This window comes from Tursiops truncatus, chromosome 2 (genome assembly GCF_011762595.2).
Source record: "Tursiops truncatus isolate mTurTru1 chromosome 2, mTurTru1.mat.Y, whole genome shotgun sequence".
NCBI lineage: Eukaryota > Metazoa > Chordata > Mammalia > Artiodactyla > Delphinidae > Tursiops > Tursiops truncatus.
The window spans coordinates 116,544,852-116,565,979 of record NC_047035.1 but is presented as its reverse complement, the minus strand read 5'-3'; the positions used below and the strand labels follow the sequence as shown (position 1 = coordinate 116,565,979).

General features: G+C 54.9%; 2 protein-coding genes across 2 annotated transcripts in view; one reads left to right on the top strand and one right to left on the bottom strand.

Annotated features, from left to right (window-relative positions):
- Nucleotides 1-2,207: 2,207 nt before the first annotated feature.
- CIMAP1C (ciliary microtubule associated protein 1C) lies at nt 2,208-5,586 on the bottom strand. The gene is made up of 4 exons (XM_004316022.4): nt 5,316-5,586; nt 4,386-4,496; nt 3,378-3,491; nt 2,208-2,774 (listed from the first exon to the last, which is right to left on the bottom strand). The coding sequence occupies exons 1-4, from the start codon at nt 5,434-5,436 to the stop codon at nt 2,293-2,295; spliced, it is 828 nt and encodes a 275-aa protein (XP_004316070.1). The 5' UTR covers nt 5,437-5,586; the 3' UTR covers nt 2,208-2,292.
- Nucleotides 5,587-16,166: 10,580 nt separating this feature from the next.
- Nucleotides 16,167-21,128, top strand: part of CSPG4 (chondroitin sulfate proteoglycan 4) — a 35,626-nt gene continuing 30,664 nt past the window's right edge. The window contains exon 1 of the mRNA XM_033852024.2: nt 16,167-16,364. Within this exon, the coding sequence (XP_033707915.1) occupies nt 16,277-16,364 (88 nt within the window). The 5' untranslated portion in view covers nt 16,167-16,276. The remainder of the gene's footprint in view (nt 16,365-21,128) is intronic.

Genomic DNA, 21,128 nt, shown 5'->3' with positions numbered 1-21,128 from the left:
CCTCCTCTCCTTCCCTTGGGACCTCAAACCAAGGGTTAGTTCTAGCTTTAGGGCTAACACCCAGCCCCTGCCCATAACTGGTGGCAGCTGGGGCCAGGCTGAAGGTCTGTCACAGACTGAGCCATGGAGGCAAAAACTAGGATTTAGTCCTAATGTAAGTCAAGGGTCTCACCCCAGACTGCGCCCTCACTCTAATCACACTGCCAAACCTGGTCACACCCTGAGCCCTGACCCTGTCACACACTGAGCCCTAACCCTGATCACAAACTGAGCCTGGACTTTTATTTAGAGACAGGCTATTAATTTGTCATAGAGCCAAAGCTGTTTCCCTGCCTCTGGGCCTCAGTTTTCTTCTCTCTTTAATGGAGGGCCTTGGGATGGGCTGAACGCTAAATCAGAAAACCCCTACTCAGAGGTTGACCTGTAGCTTCCCTGACCTGGTGACACAAGAGAGCATCAGCCATGCCACCTGCCAACCTCCACCCCTACACAACACTTTCAGCCCAAGCTTCCCTAATTTTTGCAGCCGCCGTGATAAATGGCATTGTCAGCAAAATGACATCTTTCCAATCTGCTGCAAGACAGATGGGTCCCCAAGCTCACTTGCTGTCTCTTGAGCCTGCCCAGACCAGCCCTGTGGACAAGTGGGGAGGACAGGACAGACACAATATCCCAGGCATGGGGGCTGGGGCGGGAGGGGGAGGAAATTTCAGGCCCAGAGTCAGGTATGACCCCAGTGGGGTTTTCTACAAGCCCCTTTTTTTAAATATTCAGTTGTTTGTTTCTTTTTGATATTCCAAAGATATTCTCTGCTCCTTTCTATCTGAAATTAGTTCTTCAATAGCATTTTCATTTTCAATGAAAACCTGAATATTGCTCAAATTCGCAGTGATGAGCCACCAGACACTGGTTCCTAGTGGCCCTTTCCTCCCGCCTCCCTGCGCTTTGGGAAGAGTGGCTGCAGAAGGACATGCCTCTGCCTGAGCCATCGGGCCTGGGGGACATTCAGCCTCCACTCCTCCTTCCCTAAGCCCCTCTCCCTCCACAGTTCCTGCCCTCCCTTCCCCACTTCCGCAGGCTGCAGAGCAGGTGTGGAATTCCTCCCCACATCTCCTGTGACCGGGGGAGCTGGGAGAGGGGCTGGTCCTAGGGCTGGGGACAAGTCGGAACAGGGGATCTGGATACCAAGAATTCAGGAAAGATGACTACCAGACCCTGAGACCCCAGCCTCCCCAGACACCGGCAGGAGAGCTGGCACCAGTCTGTCCAAAAGCGGCGGCGAAGCCAGAAGAGGTAGGGGCTGCGGGAACCGCCTGGACTCATGAGTGAGGCGATACTGCCCCCTCCTGGCTGGTTCATGTCTCCTCCTCTCCTCCTCCACGGGGCCCCGGACGGCTAGGCCGTTGAGGCTGGAGACACACAGGCAAATCTCCAAAGACAGCCTGTGACATGCAGACCCTCCTCCCAGCAGCCCCCCTGCGCTTTGCCTATTCCCTAGGCTGATCGGTAGCTTCCAGGCTCTGCCCATCTTGTCCAGCTTTCTCTCACTGCCCAAGGAATTCTGAAAAGACCACGTCTTATCTAGCCCCACTCACCAGCTATTCCTGCCCAGCTACAGCCCAGGCGCCTGCCCTCTGAGCCTCCCCCGGTTCCCTGCCCCTGTACACTTTGGTCCCACCTGCACACCTTCCCTCTCATCTTTACCTCCACCAAGGATACCCTCCCTCCTACACACTGTCTCTGCTTGTCCTCTTGGGTTCCTCCCGCAGGAAAACTGCCCTGTCCCCCCAGCCCAGCCAGAATGGCTCCTCCCTCCTGCTCCTCTCTTGGGGGCTGACCACCGTCAGGGATCAGAATCAAACAGTTCGGAAGCTGGAGGGAACTTGGACATCCTCCAGGTCCACCGTCCCCCCTCACAGAGGCCCAGAGAGGTGAGGGAGCTGCACAAGTCCACACAGCACATTAGTGGCAGAGGTAGGCCTAGAACTCAGCTCCCCGGCGCCTCTGCCCAGGGCTCCTTGGAGGACACCTGGTGAGCCACAGCAGAACATCCCCCAGACAGGGACTCCTACTACACTGCCAGTATCCCCAGCCCCTCATCAGGGCCCAAAGAAAGCCACTGTGAGTGTTTGCAAAACGAAGGACTAAATGAAAATATTTATCTAATGCCTTCTATGTGCTGGACACAGCAGACATCATCTCTGCTACATAAAACCTTGCTAAGTTGCTCGATTTGGTATAGAAACATAACTTCTGGGGACGGGGGGTGGGGTGAGTGCACCAGGAGAGGCCTCAGTCATGAATGTCAACAACCAGTGGGCACAGGTGGGGCGAGTGCTTGATGCCCATGGTGAAAGCAGGCGTGCGGGACTTGTGCACCGTGACCTGCTGGACGTCATGGGAGCCGGGGCCGGGCCGAGGTGTGTGGTCCAGCGGGTAGGCAAAGCGCCTGGCCATGCTGTACATGGGGCTGCGGTTCTGGTAGACAGATGGCTCAGGCCGGGCGTGCACGGCAGGTCCAGGGCCTCCTGCCACATCCTCCTTGTAGAACCAGTTCTTGTGCAAGGGGCTCAGGCTGTAGCAAGGAGCAGCTCTGTTGGCGGGCAGGTTGGGCCCCAGCAGGAATGGCAGCTGGTAGTGGTTGGGGCCCGGGTTGGGGTCCATCACTCTGTATGGGCACCGGTAGCCAAAGGTGTACTTGGGAGCCCTGCGCTCCCCAGGCGGGTGGGTCTTCTCCAGGTGGTAATGGCAGGAGGCCAGGGTGGGGCTCAGGCCTGAAAGTGGATGAATGAAGGGGAGGGGTCTCAGGGCAGGAGCCAGGCCACATCTCCTGGTGTCCAACTAACGGGTCTAGGGAAGGAGCTGAGGTCTTGGTTAGCCTGGTATGACTTCTCTATAACCACCTTAGCATAGGGCAGGAATATCACCGCCCCTGTGTGGGACTAAGGGATGGAGGGACTTCGGCCATCCTATCAGGATTGTGACACTGTTTTCATAATATAAAAACCCCAGGTATCATAAGAACATCACCCTTGGGCTGTCATTGTCCCTGTGACAGCACCAAGAAAACATCCTGAAATCACTACAGTCCGTGAACTCATTAGCATGACAATATTGCTACCGAGACATGAGCCCTTTGATATTTTTATCATAACATCACCCTGCAACATACATGCATAACGTTGGCCTCAAGACGTTAAGTACTGTGACACAGACACTGTGACATCAGTGTCTTGATATGACATTGCAGGAGGCCAAAATCCGCAGCCACACCTGGCGAAGGGAGTCATCACCCCTTTGCCCCTGCTCCTGTCCCAAGCATGGACCCCCATCCCCCAACCTCCCAAGCCCGACCTCCCTCTCCCGGCCCATCTTACGCAGGTTAGAGATGCGCTCCGCCATGGGAACCTGAGGGCAGCTGGACATTCCAAACCGAGTTATTTTAGGATCCAAGAAATAGCAAGGCCCAGGGTTGCATATGTCCATGATCCCTGCAAGGCAGCCAAGGAAAGGCCCAGTCAGCCCCAGAGGCCGCCCCAGGGTGAGTCTGGCCTGCCTCCAGGCAAGATCCCCCTCCCCCAAAAAAGATCGAAGGCTCCTTTCCAGTTCCTCGGGCTCTTGAGTGTTTCGGGAGCCTTGATTTCCTCATCCGTAAAATGGGGCTTTTAACACATGAACTTGTTCAGAGGAACAGATAAAATAACAGCTGCGCAGGAGTTTGGTCAGCCCCCACCCCGCCGGGGATTGGTGCCAAGGGGATAATAATAGGCATAGTGGCTACTGTTAGTATGAAGAAGGGACCCAGCCCTGGAAAGGGGGTTCCCCTGCTGAGGAGGGTGGGTCACCTCTGGGAGGGGCCGAGGTCTCAGACCCCCAGATACACGCCCCTGCCCACCTTCTCCTCTCACTGGCCTTGGCTGTCATCCCCAGCTCTTCGATGGCCCTCTGCTCCCCACCTTCCAGGGGTTTCTAAGCCACCTGGGAAGCTTTGAGGCCGCCCCCCACCACCACTTTCCCTCCACTCACCAGCTATTCCTGCCCAGCTGCTATGACAGTTGAACCCATGGCAGCCAGAGTGGAAGGGCCCCAGCCAGAGACCACACAGAAGGGAGACCCTTCCAGCTGGATGCAACAGGTCCCTTCGAAGCTCCCTCAGGAGGTCCAGTTGGGAAATGCCCGGAGTTGCCTTCAGAGGGATGGGTCACCTCGCACCCCTGCTGGCTTCCTTGTGGACCCAGCAGGCCACGTGGGTGTCCCACTTAGGACAGGCCTGGGTTCCCAGGCCTCCGGCTACAGATCATGACTCCTCACCTCTCAGCACAGCCCCAAACATCCAACAATAGTAATCCTACGCCCACGGGGATGATGGTGTGGTGGGCACTCACGCTTCTCCGAATGCAGGGTGTGCAGGGTGTAGGCTGGCTCCTGGAACATGGAGACGTCATGGTCTACGTAGCCCGTGCAGGATGGCCGGAGGTATTTAGCAGGCCCTGGACCTGTGAGCACCGACAGAGTGGCCCTCAGCCTGGGCCCGCCAGATCAGAGGCAGGGGAAGCCCCAGATACAGGGTGCCTTAAGAACTCTGGGGTCTTTGCTCTCACTGATGTCGCCCTGAGACAAAGACCACCATTGAGGTGCTTCCTTTGGGGAAAGTGTTCCCAGATAAAATGTGATTTCCCTTGGACAGGCAATGCATAATCAGAAAAGTAATAGTTACAAGTAACTGAGACCTTATTCTGTGCCGAGTACTATGCTAAGCATTTTCTGTGGGTTATTTCGGTTAAGCCTCTCGACAATTCTGTAAGACAGATACCCTTGTTTTTCCCATCTTATGGATGAGAAAATTGAGGCATAGAAATATCAATTTACCCAAAGTCACACAAGCCATTATTGTGAAAATTCTGAGACACCAGCCAACAGAGCCTAAACGTTTAATCACATACTAAACCACCTCCCACATAGAGCAACCATCAGTCATTAACAATGTAGTAAGAATTAGTTTGTCTGCCTTCAGTTGAGAGTAAGATTCAAGGGAAGTGAGGAAAGCTAGAGCTGGGCTAAAGATGACACAGAATCCCTAGCCTTTTTCCAAAACTGGCCTCACTTCAAACCCCTTCCTCCCACCTCTCCTCCCCCCTCCCCCACCCAAAAAATTTCCCAGCAGCTAATACCGCCTGCAAAGTTTAGCTTGGAAGTGCTGATCTTCTGTGGCTTTGAGGAGAGTCTGCAAGGGCTTTGCAGGAGGCAGGACTGGAAGGCTAGGACACCTTCAGCAGCTCTGCAGAGAGACGAATGAGCCCAAGCCCAGGTCTCACCTTTAAGTGTTGCCAGGACAACAGGGGTCTGCTTTATCTCCTGCCCTGAGGGCACCTGCACCTTCTTCTCTGGCTGCTGCCCATAGAACACAGGGTTCCTGACCCCCTTGGGTAGTTTCATGTCTGGGGCCAAGCAGAGGGCAGTAGCAGCTGCTGAGAGACCCTAAGCAGCGGGCAAGGAGCTGGGCCTGGGTGGGGCCTGTTCCAGGGGCCCCTGCCCAAGCCCCTCTTTCCACTTTCTCTCCCTGAAGCCAGAGGCTGTGTGGAGGCTGGGAAGCAAGACCGTCCTCCTGCTTGTGCAGCTGAGGCCGTCTGGGGTACAGCCAGCTGCAGGGCTCGGCAGGCTGGAGCTGGGGATGACATCACTGCAGAACTTAGACTGTTTATTTCCTCCAGTTGCCGTGGCGCCTGAACTGTAGCGTAGAAATTCTACGCTGGCAGCTCAGCTGTGGAACCCTGAGAACTCGGCCCCCCTGTCCCTGCTCCCAACCTGGCTAAGTAGCCTGAGGGTCCCCAGAACCTTGGGGCAGGAAAGAAAAATGGAGAAGTGGAGTGACAGATCCAGCTCTTCACTCCTGGTGGGTGCCCTGAGGTTTCTGAAAGAGCGGACGGGTCATGGGTGAAGGGTTCTTGCCACCTGCACAGCCCCCTGGGGTGGTCCTCTGTTCCCTGTCCCTCCCACCTATCTCCCAGGCTCTGGACACGCCCTCCCTTCTATCACAGTCTGTTTTTTCTTGGGAAAGTATCAAGCCAATTATTTCACACTAAGGTGTGACTGTCTGGTAGCTTCCCAGACTCCTATCCCACAGTGTCTTTAGGGATCCACGTCTAGCTCAAGGAATACCTGCCTGCTGCTGGCATTTCAGGCAGGCAATGGGGAGCAAATAAAGGAGGAGGGAGGGTGGTGCTGAGGCCTCAAGAAGCTACTTCCTGTGCCTGCGGTCAAGAGCACCCCCTGTGGGGGCGGAAGTGTGAGAGAAAACATTGAGGGATAGGGAATATACCCAGCTACCATATGATTGATGGATAAGCCCCAGGGCTGAGGAAATGCTAAACACTCCTTCACCCCGAAGAACCCCAGAGGCTCAGGGGCCCTGGGGCCTGCTTGCACCTAGCGATTCATAGCTCAAACTAAGGGTTTGATCTAGAGGTGTTTCCATCTCGGGGAACAGATGACTGCTGGCGTTAGAGAGAGTGTCTGTCACAGCCCCGGTACACAGATAAGGAAACTGAAGACCAGAAAGGGGCAAAGACTTGCCCAAAGTTTCCCATTACATTAGTAGCAGAGACAGAACCAGAACACAAACCCCAGAGCTCTCTTTAGATCCTAGCCTCTGATCTAATGGAAACCAAACCATGCTCTGAACTCATTCCAACCAACAGGCGCAATGAGGACTCAGAGCAGACCAGCCAGGTGTGCTGGGTGCTCCAGAAACCCCTGGTGGGGCTGAAAGGCTTGGAACAGAAGGCAGGGCTCCCCCCTCCACCAGCGGCAGCAGATCTTTCCTGTGCCTCTCTCATAACCTGTGGGGCAGCCAAGCCTCTGATTTCTGGAGACGGAGGGCTGGGCAAGGCTGGGACTGGCCCAGCCTCAGCTGGCCTCGGGCCACAGGCAGTGCCTCTTCCTCACCTCCGTCACTGTCAGCTTTTCCTGGAGGAAGCTGCAGGCCTGCTGGGCCCAAGCCCTGACGGTCCCCTCTTGCTGATGGGGGCCAGATGTGGGGCTGGGCTCTTCACCTTCCTGGGCTGGGGGGAAGGTGGTGATCTACAAGTATTTCAGACCCAGGGAGCCTTCCTGACACCCACACAAACACTGTTGCTGTCTGCCATCCTTGTACCTGGCTCTCTTAGGGAAACCGAGCCACTCTACACCCCGGAATGTCACAAGCCACCCCACTTCTGCTCCAAAGGCTCCCTTCCCTCCAACTTTAACAGAGACTTAGCTCACCCCTGGAGACAGCCTTTGGCTAGCTTCAAAGCTGCTGCTCTGTCCCTCAGAGCCCAAGGTGGAGCAAGTCCCTGGTTTCCTTGGTATCCACCCAGGCAGTGTCCCCTCCCTGACAAGAGCACATCTCCCCAAGACTCCAGCCTCCAGGGTGCCCCGCCTCATCTCTCAGGGGCGCCATCTGTCTTGACGTGTTGACCTGGTGGCCCTGGCTCATGGTCTTCTTCCCCAGCCCCCAACTCCTGCTATTACCCCAGTGACTTAGGCCTCCCCAGGGACCACCCACCATCCCTTGGCCTCCCAGATCCCAGACCTCCTCATCTCCAAATGCCTCTGCTCCACTCCCTCTCAGCCACCCTCCCCAGCACATCCTGGGCTTCTCACCCTCCTCCCAGGAGCACCATTCCCTGTCCTTCCATTTCTCACCCTGTACAGATTGCCTGCTACCACTGAGGTCCCATCGGTGACCCTGCACCTCCTCCGCATCCTTCAGGTTGCTCTCCTTGTCCCACTTCTTTGCTGGTAAATCCCAGCCCTGAGTCACCGTGTCTGCCTTGCCCTCCTGTACCAGGCAGCTAAAAGCTGCTGGGGGTAGACTCATGACCCACAGACACTGGACTTTTGTCCATGCCGCCCAGTTGCCCATGTCCGCGCTGGTCAGCTTGCTCTCTCCCTCTCCCCAGAGATCATTCAGACATGGCTTATTCCCCTCTGTGTGCCCGGCCCTCCCTGCAGCCCCTGCTCTACCTCCTGCTCACAGAGAGAACAGAGGACATCAGACTGGCCTTGGACTCAAACCCTCCGTACTGCGCTGTCAGAACCAGCAGCTTCCATCTGCTGTCACCTGCTCCCACTTCCCTCCTGGGGCTTAGGAGGACCCACCAAGACCTCCTCCCATCTCCTCTGTGTCTCAAGAACATTTCACTGTTCATTGTCACCTTCTCCTTTCTTTAAAGGAGCCTCATCTGGCTCCTTGCTATCATGTTCTACATACTCTGCATCCCTTCCATCTATTACGAACCATCCAACACAGGAAACTATATTCAATATCCTGTGATAAATCATAGTGGAAAAGAATATTTAAAAAAGAATGTCTCTATATGTATAACTGAGTCACTTTGCTGTACAGCAGAGACTGGTACAACATTGTAAATCAACTATACATCAATTAAATTTTTTTTTAATTACTGCTATCAAAAAAAATAATTAAAATATTTTTTAAATTTAAAAAATAAAAACCATCTTCCTGGCCACGCACACCTCTCCCCAGTCCACAGACAAACTTCCCCAAAGAGGCATTTTTCCTACAGTCTCATTCTTACCTCCCTTTCACTTTCTGACTCCCTGCAGGCTGGCTTCAAGCCCATCGCTGCACCTAAACTGTGACCTGCATGTGGAAGCTGCTGCCAATAGCCACCTCTCACCCTCACTGGACCGGCCTCTCAGCAGCCCTGGGCCACAATGACCGGCCACTGCCTCCTTCTTGCAGGACCTCTTCCTGGTTCCAAGATGTTCTGGTCTTCCTCCCATGTTCCCATTGCCCCTTCCCAAGCTTTCTTCCTGGCTCTTCTTCCTCAGCCTGACCTTTCAGTGTTGGCATATGCTCATTAATTGCAAAGGGAAAAACAGTAACTTTACAGGGAGAATCTTGGCAGGCGCCACCCCAACCAAGGGATGTAAGTTAACATTATTGGGACTTCCCTGGTGGCACAGTGGTTAAGAATCCACCTGGCAATTCAGGGGACACGGGTTCAAGCCCCGGTCCACGAAGATCCCACATGCCGTGGAGCAACTAAGCCCGTGCGCCACAACTACTGAGCCTGCGCTCTAGAGCCCGCGAGCCACAACTACTGAGCCCACGTGCCACAACTACTGAAGCCCGCATGCCTAGAGCCCATGCTCCACAATAAGAGAAGCCACCACAATGGGAAGCCTGCGCACCACAATGAAGAGTAGCCTCCACTCGATGCAACTAGAAAAAGCCCGCACACAGCAACAAAGACCCAACGCAGCCAAAAATTAATTAATTAATTTTTAAAAAAGAGTTCTTTGTACGTTAAAAGAAGAGAGCCACACTGGTTTAAAATAAAGAGAGAATAAAAAGAAAAAAAAAATCATCAACAATGGGAGAGATAGATGCTGTGTACCTCCTGAGAGGATGCACTGAGAAGGACACAGGATCACTTCTGGGGTGTTCCCACCAAGGGTACATAACCTGAATCTAATTGCAAAGAAACCAGATAAACTCGAATCAAGATTCATGTTCCAAAATAAAATAGGTCTGTACTTGCCAAAAATGGCAATAGCGTGAAAGACAAAGAAACACTGAAGAGCTTTTCCAGGTTAATAGAAACTCAATGTCGTTTCTATTCAAATGCAATGTAGGAGCCAGGAGTTTCTTTTGCTGTCAAGGATATTCCTGGGGAAATTGGCAAAGCCAGAAAAAAACCTGTAGCTAGTTAAAAGTATTGTACCAATGTTAGTTTCCTGATCTGGGTTTTGAAAGAGAAGGTCCTTGTTCTCAGAAAATACATATTGAAGTATTTAAGGATAAAGGAGCATTATATCTGCAACTTACTCTCAAAAAATGCTTACAGGCAAAAAATATGTATATACGTAGAAAAGAATTTAAAGGTGATAAAACATTACCATTTGGGAAATCTAGGTGAAGAGTATGTGAAAAATATTTGTAATGGCCTTGCTACTTTCCTCTAAGTCTGAAACTATGTTAAAATAAAAATTTTTTAAGAAAAAAAATGTTGGTGTCTCAAAGTTCAGTCCTGCAGTCTTTTATTGATCACTCTCTCATATATCACAGCAACAAAACATGTATGCAAATTTGTTTAAAATTTGTTTCCTATAACCATAAATAGTAAATAATTATTAAATTAAAAAAAAAAAGTTCAGTCCTGGGCCTTCCTCTCCCATTTCACCACCCTCCTCTCACTGGGAAGTATCCCCACTTGTTGCTTCAATCCCATTATCTGTACCCCAACAATTCCCGAATATATATGTCTCTGGCTCAGATCTTCTTAGGAGTTTAGACTCCCATATCTGACAGCCTGCACAGTGTCACTTGAGATTCTCACAAACATCTAAAAGTCAATAAGCCCAGAGCTTTTCTCATGAGATGCTCCCTGTCCCCCATTTATCTCAATGAATGATGTTACCACCTATCCAAGCCAGAAATCTGGGCTTGTCCTGGACACCTCCCTTGTCCTTACTCCCCACATCCAACAATCACCAAGTCATTTGGGGAGCCTGTGAGCTCCCAAAGGCAGGGCTCTGTCACTTACCCTTGTGTCTCCAGCCCCCAGCATAGTGCCCTGACATATGGTAAGTGCTTAAGAAAGGTTTGTGGAATGAATAAATGAGTTGATCCATTGATTGATCAAGGAAACATCATTCCTCCTCATGGGAACAGAGTCTTACTTTCTGAACCCAGACACAGACCCAGACTGGCTGACTGGACTGCAATTTACATGCGTGGAGGTCTGTGTCAGTCATCTCTTGCTGTGTAACAAATCCTCCTCAAAGCCTGAGAGCTTAAAATAGCAACACACATTATCACACACAGCTTCAAGAGTTTAGGGGCCAGGAGTTTAGAAGCGGCTTAGTTGGATGGATCTGGCTCCAGGTCTCTCCAGAAGTAGCAGTCAAGATGTCAGTAGGAGCTGCAGTCATCTGAAAGTGTGACTGGGACCGGCACATCCACTTCCTAGACGGCTCGCTCATGTGAGTGGTGGGCTGGTGCTGACCATTGACAAAAGGTCTCGGTTCCTCTCCACAGGGGCCTTCCGCAGGCTGCTTAACTGTCCTCAGGCCATGGTGGCTGGCTTCCCCCAGAGCAAGGCAGAGGCCGCCATGTCTCTTGTGACCTGACCTTGGAAATCATACTCCTTCATTTCTGCAATGCCCTATTGGCCATTTGGGTCAGCCTTATTCCATGTGTGGGCAGTGACTCCGCAAGGTTGTGAATGCCCAAAGGTGAGGACCATTGAGGGCCACATCTTGGAGGCTGACTACCACAGGTTTGTCACTATACAAGGACACCTAGCCAATGGGGCCAATAGGAGCTGAAATTCAAGCTGTATGTTCTTGGGTGAAGTGGCTGAAGACAGCCCTGCCAGCTTGCTCCAGCTGCCTCTTGGTCGTCAATCTTGCCTCCCCTTCAAAGGATTCCTGGAAGACGTGCAGAGAACACAACCCTGGCCTCATCATAACCACCAGGCACTGCCCTTCATAGTTTACAAAGCCCCAGCACCTCTGTTGGAAGGCATCACCCAAGCATCATGGCGGTTGTACTGTTTACAAATGAGGGAAAAGGTGCCTAGAAGTGAAGAGACTTGCCTGAGGCCACACAGAAAAGGCTTGGCAGAACCAGGCTTCTGGCTCCTAACCCCACATTCTTTTCACTGCCCTGCCCAGTCGCCAGCTCAGACCCATGTCTCCTAAAGCCCACTGAAGCCTCATTCCCAGTTCTGAGCAGGTATTTCTAACCCTCCTTTTGGAAGCCCCACCCCAGCCCCCAAAGTACCTGTCCCACGCTAGACCCTGAGCAAGTATGTTCACAAATATTCCCTCCAAACGAGGACTATTCATTCCCCCTCCCAGAGGCTCTCTTTGCAGCCAGCTGAATGTCCATTGGTGGAGCAGAGCAGAGGGTAAGAGCATGAACCAATATTTAGAAATAGCACAACCCCAGGAGGAATCAGCTGCAGCCAGCTTGTCATAGCCACTGAAGCCACAGCCTTTGTGGATGTGGTGTGCAAGACGACTTCCTGCTCCCGGGAACAGAGGCTCTGAGAGGGTCCTCTACCACCCCCAGCCCCTGTCTCCCCAAGACAGCTTTCCCCTGGCCAGGGAAAGCCCTGCCACCGGCCACCCGACCACAGCCCACAGCCAGCTCCCGAGGGCAGCAAACATAACATTTCAGCTCCTGAATTGTGCAATGTTGGGAAGAGCTGCCCCCATCCCTCCTGATCCTGGCTGCCTGCACTTGGAGGAGCCCCACGGATGCCGCCAGCCACGAGTGGGAGCAAGACCATGCCTAGCATAGGCCCTGGCCTGGGGCCCACCACCGTGGAGCTCCTGGCCATGTGACTACAGGGCCACAGAATCGGGGCCAAAAAGCCCATGTCCCCTTGCACAGTAGTGGCCTGAGTGCTATATGCTTCATGGCAGAGGTCACTTCCCTGAGGTTAGGACACAGCGTGAGCTGAGGCACTGTCCCATCTAGGACACAAGCACCGGCCATTCACCAGCAAGCTGGCTTTGGCCACAAGCTCCCTGGGTGGGGCCCAGGCGGTCAGGGTGCAAAACACAGAGGCATTCAGATGCCAGGCCCTGGCCAAGGGCAGGACTGAGCCACGGCCGCTGCCAGAGCAGGCGCTCTTCGTCCAAGAGGCATGAGGATAAGAATGACCAGGAGGGCCTGGCCGGCACGCCTGGCTGAACTCTGCCAGCAGAGAAGCGGCAGAGTTGTCTGTTCTCCCAGAGGCCGATCACTTGGGGAAACTGAGGCAGCACAAACCACAGGTCACTGTAGCTTCAGAAAAATTTGAATCCTCCTTCATCCCTGGGGCGTGGGCATCCTTCTTCAAGTGTGTTCTTGAGTCTTCCTCTCCCCTATCCCAGGTACCCTTGTCCGGTGATTTGCTGGGAAGAAATCTGTCCAGGGGGCCAGGAGGCATTGACTCAACTATGTGTGCCCTGGGGGGCACTGGGAGAATACAGAGATCAGTACTCGAGGGAGTCTATGGAAAGGGAGGTCAGTGGTGAGAAGGAAGGCTGCGAGGGCTTCCTGGAGGAAGGTGAGATATGGCCACAGAGGCAAGGGCAGTCGGGGATGGTCACCAGGGACACCCGGCCAACCCAAGCCAGAGAAAGTCAGGGCAAAAGTCAGAAGGCAGAGGAAGAAGGCCTGAGGATGCTAGGGAGGCCCTGGTGGGCTCTACTCAGGATGGGGGTGTGGTGGGGGCTCCAGCGGGGGCACCGCGGAGGCTGGGGAGAGGGCAGTTGGGGAGCAGGCACTGCCTGGTCTAACAGCCTTTGCTCTGAGACAGTAAGAGGAAGTCAGGGATCAGTTCCCAGGCAACAGGAGGCCTCAACTTTCTGCCGGTTTTCCTGGCATGAGGCTGCTCAGCACAAGGCGGGGGGTCAAGTTCTAGGCTATAGGCTGAACAAAGGCCAGGCCTATGTGCGCCGGTGCCCCAGCATCCCTTCTCCACTAGAGCCTCAGTCTTCTCATCAGTGAAAAGGGAACACTGTCCCCCAACACACACACTCCCCAGGGTTGCCAAAAAACCAGGTCAATGTTTTGTAAACTGAGAAGTCCCAGCAGAGAAGCCAGTGTGGGCTCTTACTGCCGTGCTTGTTGCCATTATTTTTCCAGGCCTGTGTTTCTCTCCCCGGTTAGCAACCAGGCAGGGGAAGGCTGCAAGCTAATCCTGACCTGAATCTCAGCTGTGGGCGGGAATTCCGTTTGGAGGCTCCACAGACAGACCAATGACTCCTGGTAGCGGTGGGTAAATCTGTGTGGGTGGGGATCAGGGGAGGACATGGGAGAAGATGGGGAGGGGGAAGGATGGGCAGATGGGGTGGGTAGAAAGCGCCACCCACATTTTTGATTCATAAGCAAAAGTCTTCTCCTCCTTTCTTTTTTCATTTCTAAAAAGAAATCTCTTTTCCTCCAAATGTTGTCTTCTCAGCAGCCTCCGCAACTCTGGGCCCACACTTCGCCAGTAATTAGCCCTTAACAAGGACCAGGTGCCTTGCTGACCTGGGAGAAGGAAAAACAAGGGACAAGTGCAGAATCAATGCTTTATTGCCATCGAGGCCAGCTGAGCACAGCCCCGACCCAGGCTTCCTAGGGTGAACTGGATGGGAGTTGTTGCGTTTGCCAAAATCCCCACAGAACAGCAACAACTGGCTTCTAACTCAACCCCAGCATGCATTTATTGAGTATCTACTGTGTGCAGCCGCCTCTGGAAGCTAAATGCAAACTTTGAGACACATGGAGCAGGTATAGCAGGACTACAGGGCAAGGAGGAAAAAAGACAAGCATATGTTGAACACCTGCTGTATACCTCGGGCTGGGCACTTGAGGTACGTTAAAGGATTTAATTCTGGGACTTCCCTGGTGGAGCAGTGGTTAAGAATCCGCCTGTCAATGCAGGGGACACGGGTTCGAGCCCTGGTCCAGGAAGATCCCACATGCCGCGGAGCAACTAAGCCCGTGAGCCACAACTACTGAGCCTGTGCTCTAGAGCCTGCAAGCCACAACTACTGAGCCCACGTGCCACAACTACCGAAACCTGCATGCCTAGAGCCCGTGCTCCGCAACAAAGAAAAGCCACCGCAGTGAGAAGCCAGCGCACCGCAACAAAAGAGTAGCCCCCGCTCGCCACAACTAGAGAAAGCGCACGCACAGCAACAAAGACCCAATGCGGCCAAAACTAAATAAATAAATTTATTTTTTTAAAACAGCATTTAATCCTCACAAAGCCAATTTTACAGATGAGGAAACTGAACTACAGAGAAGTGAAGTGACTTGCTCAAGGTTGGACAGCTAAGCAGGAGAGCTGGGATTTGAACCCAGAGCCCTGGTTACCACTGTGCTGTGGTGGTAAGAGCCCTGGGCTTGGGGTCAAAGACCCGGCTCCACCTCTTTGCAGCTGTGTAGACTTGCTCAAGTCCCTTAATCTTCCTCAGCTTCAGTTTCTTCTATTGCAAAACGGGGCAAAATTTTGTTGCAAACTCTGAAGGGCTGTACCCATGATAGGACTGTCATCAGGCAAGGGGAGGGGCTGGGGAGACAGCAAGTGGTGGGATGGGGTTGGGGGGTGGGCTGAAGCAGGCAGGTGTGACAGAGAGATTCTGATGGAGGAAAGGAGGGGGAAACACTCCAGGGGTACTCTTCCACCCATTCACTGGACAGAGAAACCGAAGCCAGGCACCGTTGATGCTGGGGCTAGGCAGAGCGCAGGCAGAGCCTCTAGGTGCTGGACGCTCTGCGATAATATTGCCCTTTCTCCTGCTTGGGACAAGGCTGATATTGTTGCCTGGGAGGGAACCAAGAGGAGCAGGACCCCAGCCTGAAGCTGTTAGGTAGGTGCTAAATCCAGGGTCAGATTTCCAGGAGGCAGCCCAGGAAGTTGAAACAGCCAGATTCAGGAGTCAGGCGGCCTGGGGTTCTGGTCCCATGTGGCCAGGGACCTACTCTCCATCTGGCGGCCTTGCAAGAACCACTTCCAGCTCTGAGCCAGCTTCCTCCTCCATAAAGTGTGGGCAGGAGTGTTGTCACCCACCTTGCAGGATTAGTTAGAGGCAACTAAATGATACCAGGGAGTTGAGAATCCCTCCTGCCTTGTGGAAGACTCTAGAACATCTCTCCTTTAGAGACTGGGAAACTGAGGCCCTGTCAGGGTTGCAATGCCAGTGGGCACAGAGCGGGGTAGAACCTCAGGCTGGGGCTTCTCTGTCCAAATGGCGTCCTGAAGAGACTTCAGAGGCAAAGCAGCCCAAAAGCTGTCTGTGGGGTGGAGGGCATCTGTCCTTCCTCCTAGGCCTGGCGTGAGGACGCCCCTGCCACAACCCAGGCGAGAGCAGAGGGCAGAGAAGTGACGGGACTAGCTCAGCTCACATCTCCCGGCGGAGCTCTCCGGGAGCCCTTGCGCCAGAGCCCAGGAGGTCTGGGCTCCTCTGGGATTTTGTCCCAAATCTCTAACGTGGAGCCTGGGGCTGATCGAGCTATAAGGGTCCCCTGACCCCTGGCGGGGAGGAGCAGTCCAGCACGGGCCCTTTAAGAAGACTAGGGGTGGGGGGCAGACAGGACTGCCCCGGCCTGAAACCGGAGCGCGCGCGCCGGTCGGCGCCTGCCCCGCCCCCGTGTTAAGTAGGCGGCGGGACGCCCGGAGCCCCAGCCCGCGCCAGTTCTCTCGACTCGAGACTCTGGCGTCCAAGCTCCGGGCTCCCAACTCCGCTCCTCGCCAGTCCCGCTGCCCAGCCCGCCGCGATGCGCTCCGGCCCGCGGCTCCTGCTCTCAGCCCCCGCCCTGACCCTGGCTCTGACCTTCGCTACGTTGGTGGGACCAGCATCCACAGGTGAGTGAGGGGCCTGAGACGCCGACCTAGACTGGCAAGAGCTGTGGAGGGTTTCTTAGGTAGAGGAAAGGGACAGGAGGACCCAGAGGGGGCCCCCAGACTGGGAAACGAGGGGACTGCACTTCTGCCACCCCAGGTTGGGGTCTCTGGCAGTACCACCCCACCCCCAGGGGATGCAGGACCCCCAGCCGTGGCTCTCGATCTAGGGGGTCATGTGGGCTCTGGTTATCTGAGGTTGGCCCCAGGGTCACTTCCCTAGGGTGTGGCTCTGTGCAGGATTGTTCTCTAGACCCAGTGGAGACACCCCAGTGCCGCCTGGGCTCCCTGTGCCCAGCAGGCTTTCTATGACTGAGTTGGTGCCCAAAGGACACGTAGTGACAGTGAGAAGCGAGTCCCCCACCTCAGACACCCAGGCAAGGAAGGGGGAGTGCTGCAAGGCGTGAAATGGGGAGGAAGCCACCCTGCCCCACCCTGTGTGGGGCCCCACAAGCACCCCAGCCTCCTGGGGCCTCCTCCAGCTGCGCCCCAGCTCTGCTCCTGTTCCCCTTGTTCCTGGGTGCATTTTCTGTCTGGCCTCTTCACCACCACCTTCCTCCTGGCCTCCTCCTCCTCCTCCTGTCTTCTCTCTCCTCTCTCCTCACTGAGAAGGCCTAGTTAGTGACAGACAGGACCACCCACTCTTCAGCCTCCTAGAGGCAGGGCTGGTGCCCCTCAGATATCCTGTGCCCCTCAGACAGCTCTGGGCACCCCCCTGCCACACCTCCCTGTCCCAGGCATTGGTGCTTGCTTCCAGCAGAGACTGCCGTCTGAGAGGTGCTAGGATGTAACCGTCTCTATTGCAATGCCAGAAGTCCCACCATTATGGCATTCTTCCCTTAGTTAAGGCATGGTCTAGTTATGCCGTAGAACTGTGGCCTCAGGACCCATCAGTCATTACTACCCATGTATGTATGAATCAGTGCTTCAGCCTACATCTTTTGGGACCATTCCCAAGAACAACTTTGAGCAGAAGAAGGGCCTGAGTCTCCCTTCCAGGGACCTAGGCCACACCCCTGTCCCCATTAGATGGCGAAGCCAGTTAGAATGGACAGTAATCACGAGGCACCCAAAAGGGAAATGAGTCAGGAGAGGACCCCCCAGTGGGGTGAGTCAGAGCTGGATCCCCAGGCTCCCTCTTCCTGTCCCCAGGGACCCCATCTTTCAAGGTCTCAGGGCCTGGGTTGTGGGCTGGGCCTCTAGAGGGATAGGAAGAGGGCATCTGAGCTGACTAGAGAGGTCTGCTTGCCCAGCCTCCAGCCAAGGGAGGGACTCCGGTACCCACCTCCTTGGGCTTCAACTGAGAGCCACTCTCAAATACCTTCTCGGCATCAACAGTGTGCAGACATTGTGCTGGGCAGTCAGGAGTGCACAGAAATGCATAGGCTGGACTTGGACTCATTCAGGAGGCAGAAAAGCAAATTAAAACTCAAACAGCAATTCCGATCGTGTCTGCAAAGATCCGGATGAGGAGAATGGTGAAGAGAAATTCAGAGGCAAGCTGGGGCGGGGCAGAGGGCGATCCTTGAGCCAAGCCTTGGAGGATGGGAAGGGGATCTGAACTCCAGGCGAGGGCTCGACGAGCAAAGGCTCTGAGGGCGGATGAGCAGAGGGAGGTTGAGATACGGAGTTCCAGCAGCCTGGCTGGAAGGTATATATATTTTGAGCACAAGCCAGGAAGAGCCATTGGGCTGGGGCACAGAAACCTGAGATGGCTGTACCCTATTGGCAGTGGGGAGCCGGCGAAGCTTCTAGAGAGGAGAGCAACATGGTGCCAGTGGGGTTTTATAACATCAAGCTGACCCCGGCCCTTAGGAGGGATTTGGAAGTGGTGAGGGGGTGGGCGAGCTAGTATCCTGTCCCCCTCACAGGCAGAGCTCCCCTCCAAGAGCCCACCTCTGTTTCCATGCCATGTCCCCCTCTGTCCCCCATCCTGGTCTCTGCAATAGGGACAGCCCCTACCGAGGAAGGTATCACTCTCACCCCTCCTGGACACCCATAGCCCCAAAGGCCCCCAAGTCTCAGGTACCAGAGTGAGGCACACTGGGATGCTTTCCCTGCACTCATCAACATTCCAGGGCATCCAGGTCATGGGACCTGAGAGTCAAGCACCTTTGGAGACCATCTGGGCCAACCTTCCAATTGTACAGACGAGGAAACTGAGGACCCAGGGAGGAAGCAAAGTGCTGTAACCCACAGAGAAGCCCAGCTGCCCAACAAGAGCCCCTAGGCGCACTTTGTGGGAGCTCCCCGCCTGCGTGGGCGGCTAGACTTGACCCCTGTGCCAGTGTGGATGCTAAGTGTGATGTCCAGCCGCTTCTAAGCCCTGTGGGAGGCCCAGCAGAGCCACAGGCATTGAGGAGATTGGGTTTGAGCCGAGACTGGGTTTGAGCGGATGTGCTTCCAGCCAGGGGGTACAGCACAAGCAAAACTGGGAGGCCAGAGTGAGCACAGAGCACGCAGTGTCGGTGGCTCCCGCACCTCCTCCCTGCCTGGCATAGCTGACTTTGAAAGGCAGAGGGTGAGGGGCTCACATGGGACTCAGGTGGGAGTAGCTGGCAGAGAGGGTTCCTGCGTAATCTGGGTGAGGGCTCTGAACTGATGGGGGTGTCTTATAGAGCAGGGCTGGGGTGGGGACGGGGGAGCCTCAGGTGCAAGGAATTGAACCAGGGTAGATTCTGTTGCCTCTAAGGATGGTCTGGGGGAACGAGTGGTGCTGGAGACAGCTTCTCAGCCTTGTGTGTGTCTGTGTGTCTGTGTGTGTACGTACACTGCCCCAGCCCTCTAGAGCAGGGCAGGGGCCAGGGCCCTAGGCCCAGCGCCACCCCCCGCCCCCCGGACTCTGAAAAAGCTGCTCTAGACCAAGTATAACTGAGCCCCACTCCCAACATCCACCCGCCTGCCCAGCCAGGACAACAAGAGACTTTCAGTGCTGCCCGCCTGGGGGGCCCAAGGAGGGGGTTGCGCCAGGTGGGCCAGGCGGCTGATGAAGGGCCGGAGGGGAGTGGAGTGTGAGGAACTGGGCGTGCTGCCAAGGAGGGGGCGGGCAGGGGAGGGGGAGTTGGAAATAGCCCTGACTACACACTCGCTGGCGCACACACATGTGAGCCCGTGCAACCGTGCACACAACCAGCGGTGCTCGCAGACCTGGGCTGGGTGGGGCCTTCAGGGAAGGAGGTGAGGACAAGATGGGAGCAGGGGCTGCTGAGCTGCAGCTGGGGCTCCTATTCAGTGCCAAGAGCAAATAAACAAGGGGGCCTTTGGGTCTGGGACTTGAGCCTGTTCCCTTCCAGGTCCCTCCGCTCCTTGCCGCCGGCTCCTGGCCCCATCCAGCTCCCCTCTTGCCTCCAACATGCCCCTGACCCAGCATGGGTCCAGTTCTGTAGAGCCTTCCAGAGTTACGACTCGTCCTCCAGGTGCACGCGTAGGGTGTGTTTCAGAAGTATTGTATTACCATTATTACTGAGTGTGTATGAGTAATTTTTGAATGAACCGAATTTGTGTGAACAGTTTTGTACTTGGATTCTCCCTGGGGTAGGGGCTCCTGGCTCTCTGCTTCTCAGGAGGGCCCGTAACTCCAAACAGGGGAGAGGATGGAGCTGTCTTATAACAGAGCTCCTACCTCCCGAGACACCCCGTGGGGGGCACTAACCATGTTATCCTGCAGCTTCACAGCAGCCCTATAAGTCAAGAAACATTCCCCATTTTACAGATGAGGAAACTGAGGCTCTGAGAACGAGAAGGACTGGCCTCAGGTCCCTCTTGGGGTACACAGGCCATGGTGTTCTCACTCACCCCAACTACAGCCGCCTTTCCCAGATCAGGCCAGGTGGGCGGCCACCGACCAGTGGACTCAGGCCCCCCAGCAGAGGAGAGAGACAGGTCCTCAGGAGAGAGACAGGTCCCTGAGGACCCCAGATCTCTGTTCCCATCTCTGCAGACCCCTCCAGTAAGTGACCCCTACCTTTCCAAACCCTCCCCACTTCCTCACAGCATAAGCAGATCTTCTTCAAGGAAGCCCCCCACTCCTCCACCGACAGCTGGGGTGGCAAATGAAGCCCCATCTGTCTCAGATGTAGGGTGGTGGCTCTGGGGCTGCCGTCAAGGTGGCTTGGTGGCACGGCTCCCTCATCTTCTGGACAGTGCCTCTCCTGTTGACCATTCCTTCCTCCCCCCCAGCTCCTGCCCACGCCCGTGCCGCTCCCCGCCTGCAGAAGAGCCGGCCCCGCCAGCTCTGACGTGCATTAGCCAGGCCTCCCGCCACTGCTCATGCTAAACCGTTTCAATGTGTGTGTCTCTTGCGGTTTAAGTGTCATGGTGGGTCAGTAAGTCAGCCTCCCCTCCCGGACCTCACTGCAGAGACTCCCCAGCCCAGGCCAGCCCCCCATGGTTCATAGGGAAACCAGGGCCCAGAGAGGGACAGCTATTTTCTCAGAGTCACACAGCAGATCCTTAGCAGGGTAGGGGGTAGACCTCTCTGCTGTTTGTCCTTGTACCCTGGTTTGGGTGTGGCCTTCCCCACAGGACCAGCAGCTCCCCGAGGGCAGACCTCCCATCTACTTTTCTCTGAGGTCTCCACTATCTTGCTGCACCCAGGACTGGGCCCACAAGGGGCATAGAGATCACTGAGCCAACCAGGGGTTTTCAAACTGTGTCCACGGTGCTCCGGGGTTTTACATTCCCATATCTGGGAATACGGGATGCTTGCACCGCCCCGATCCATGCACA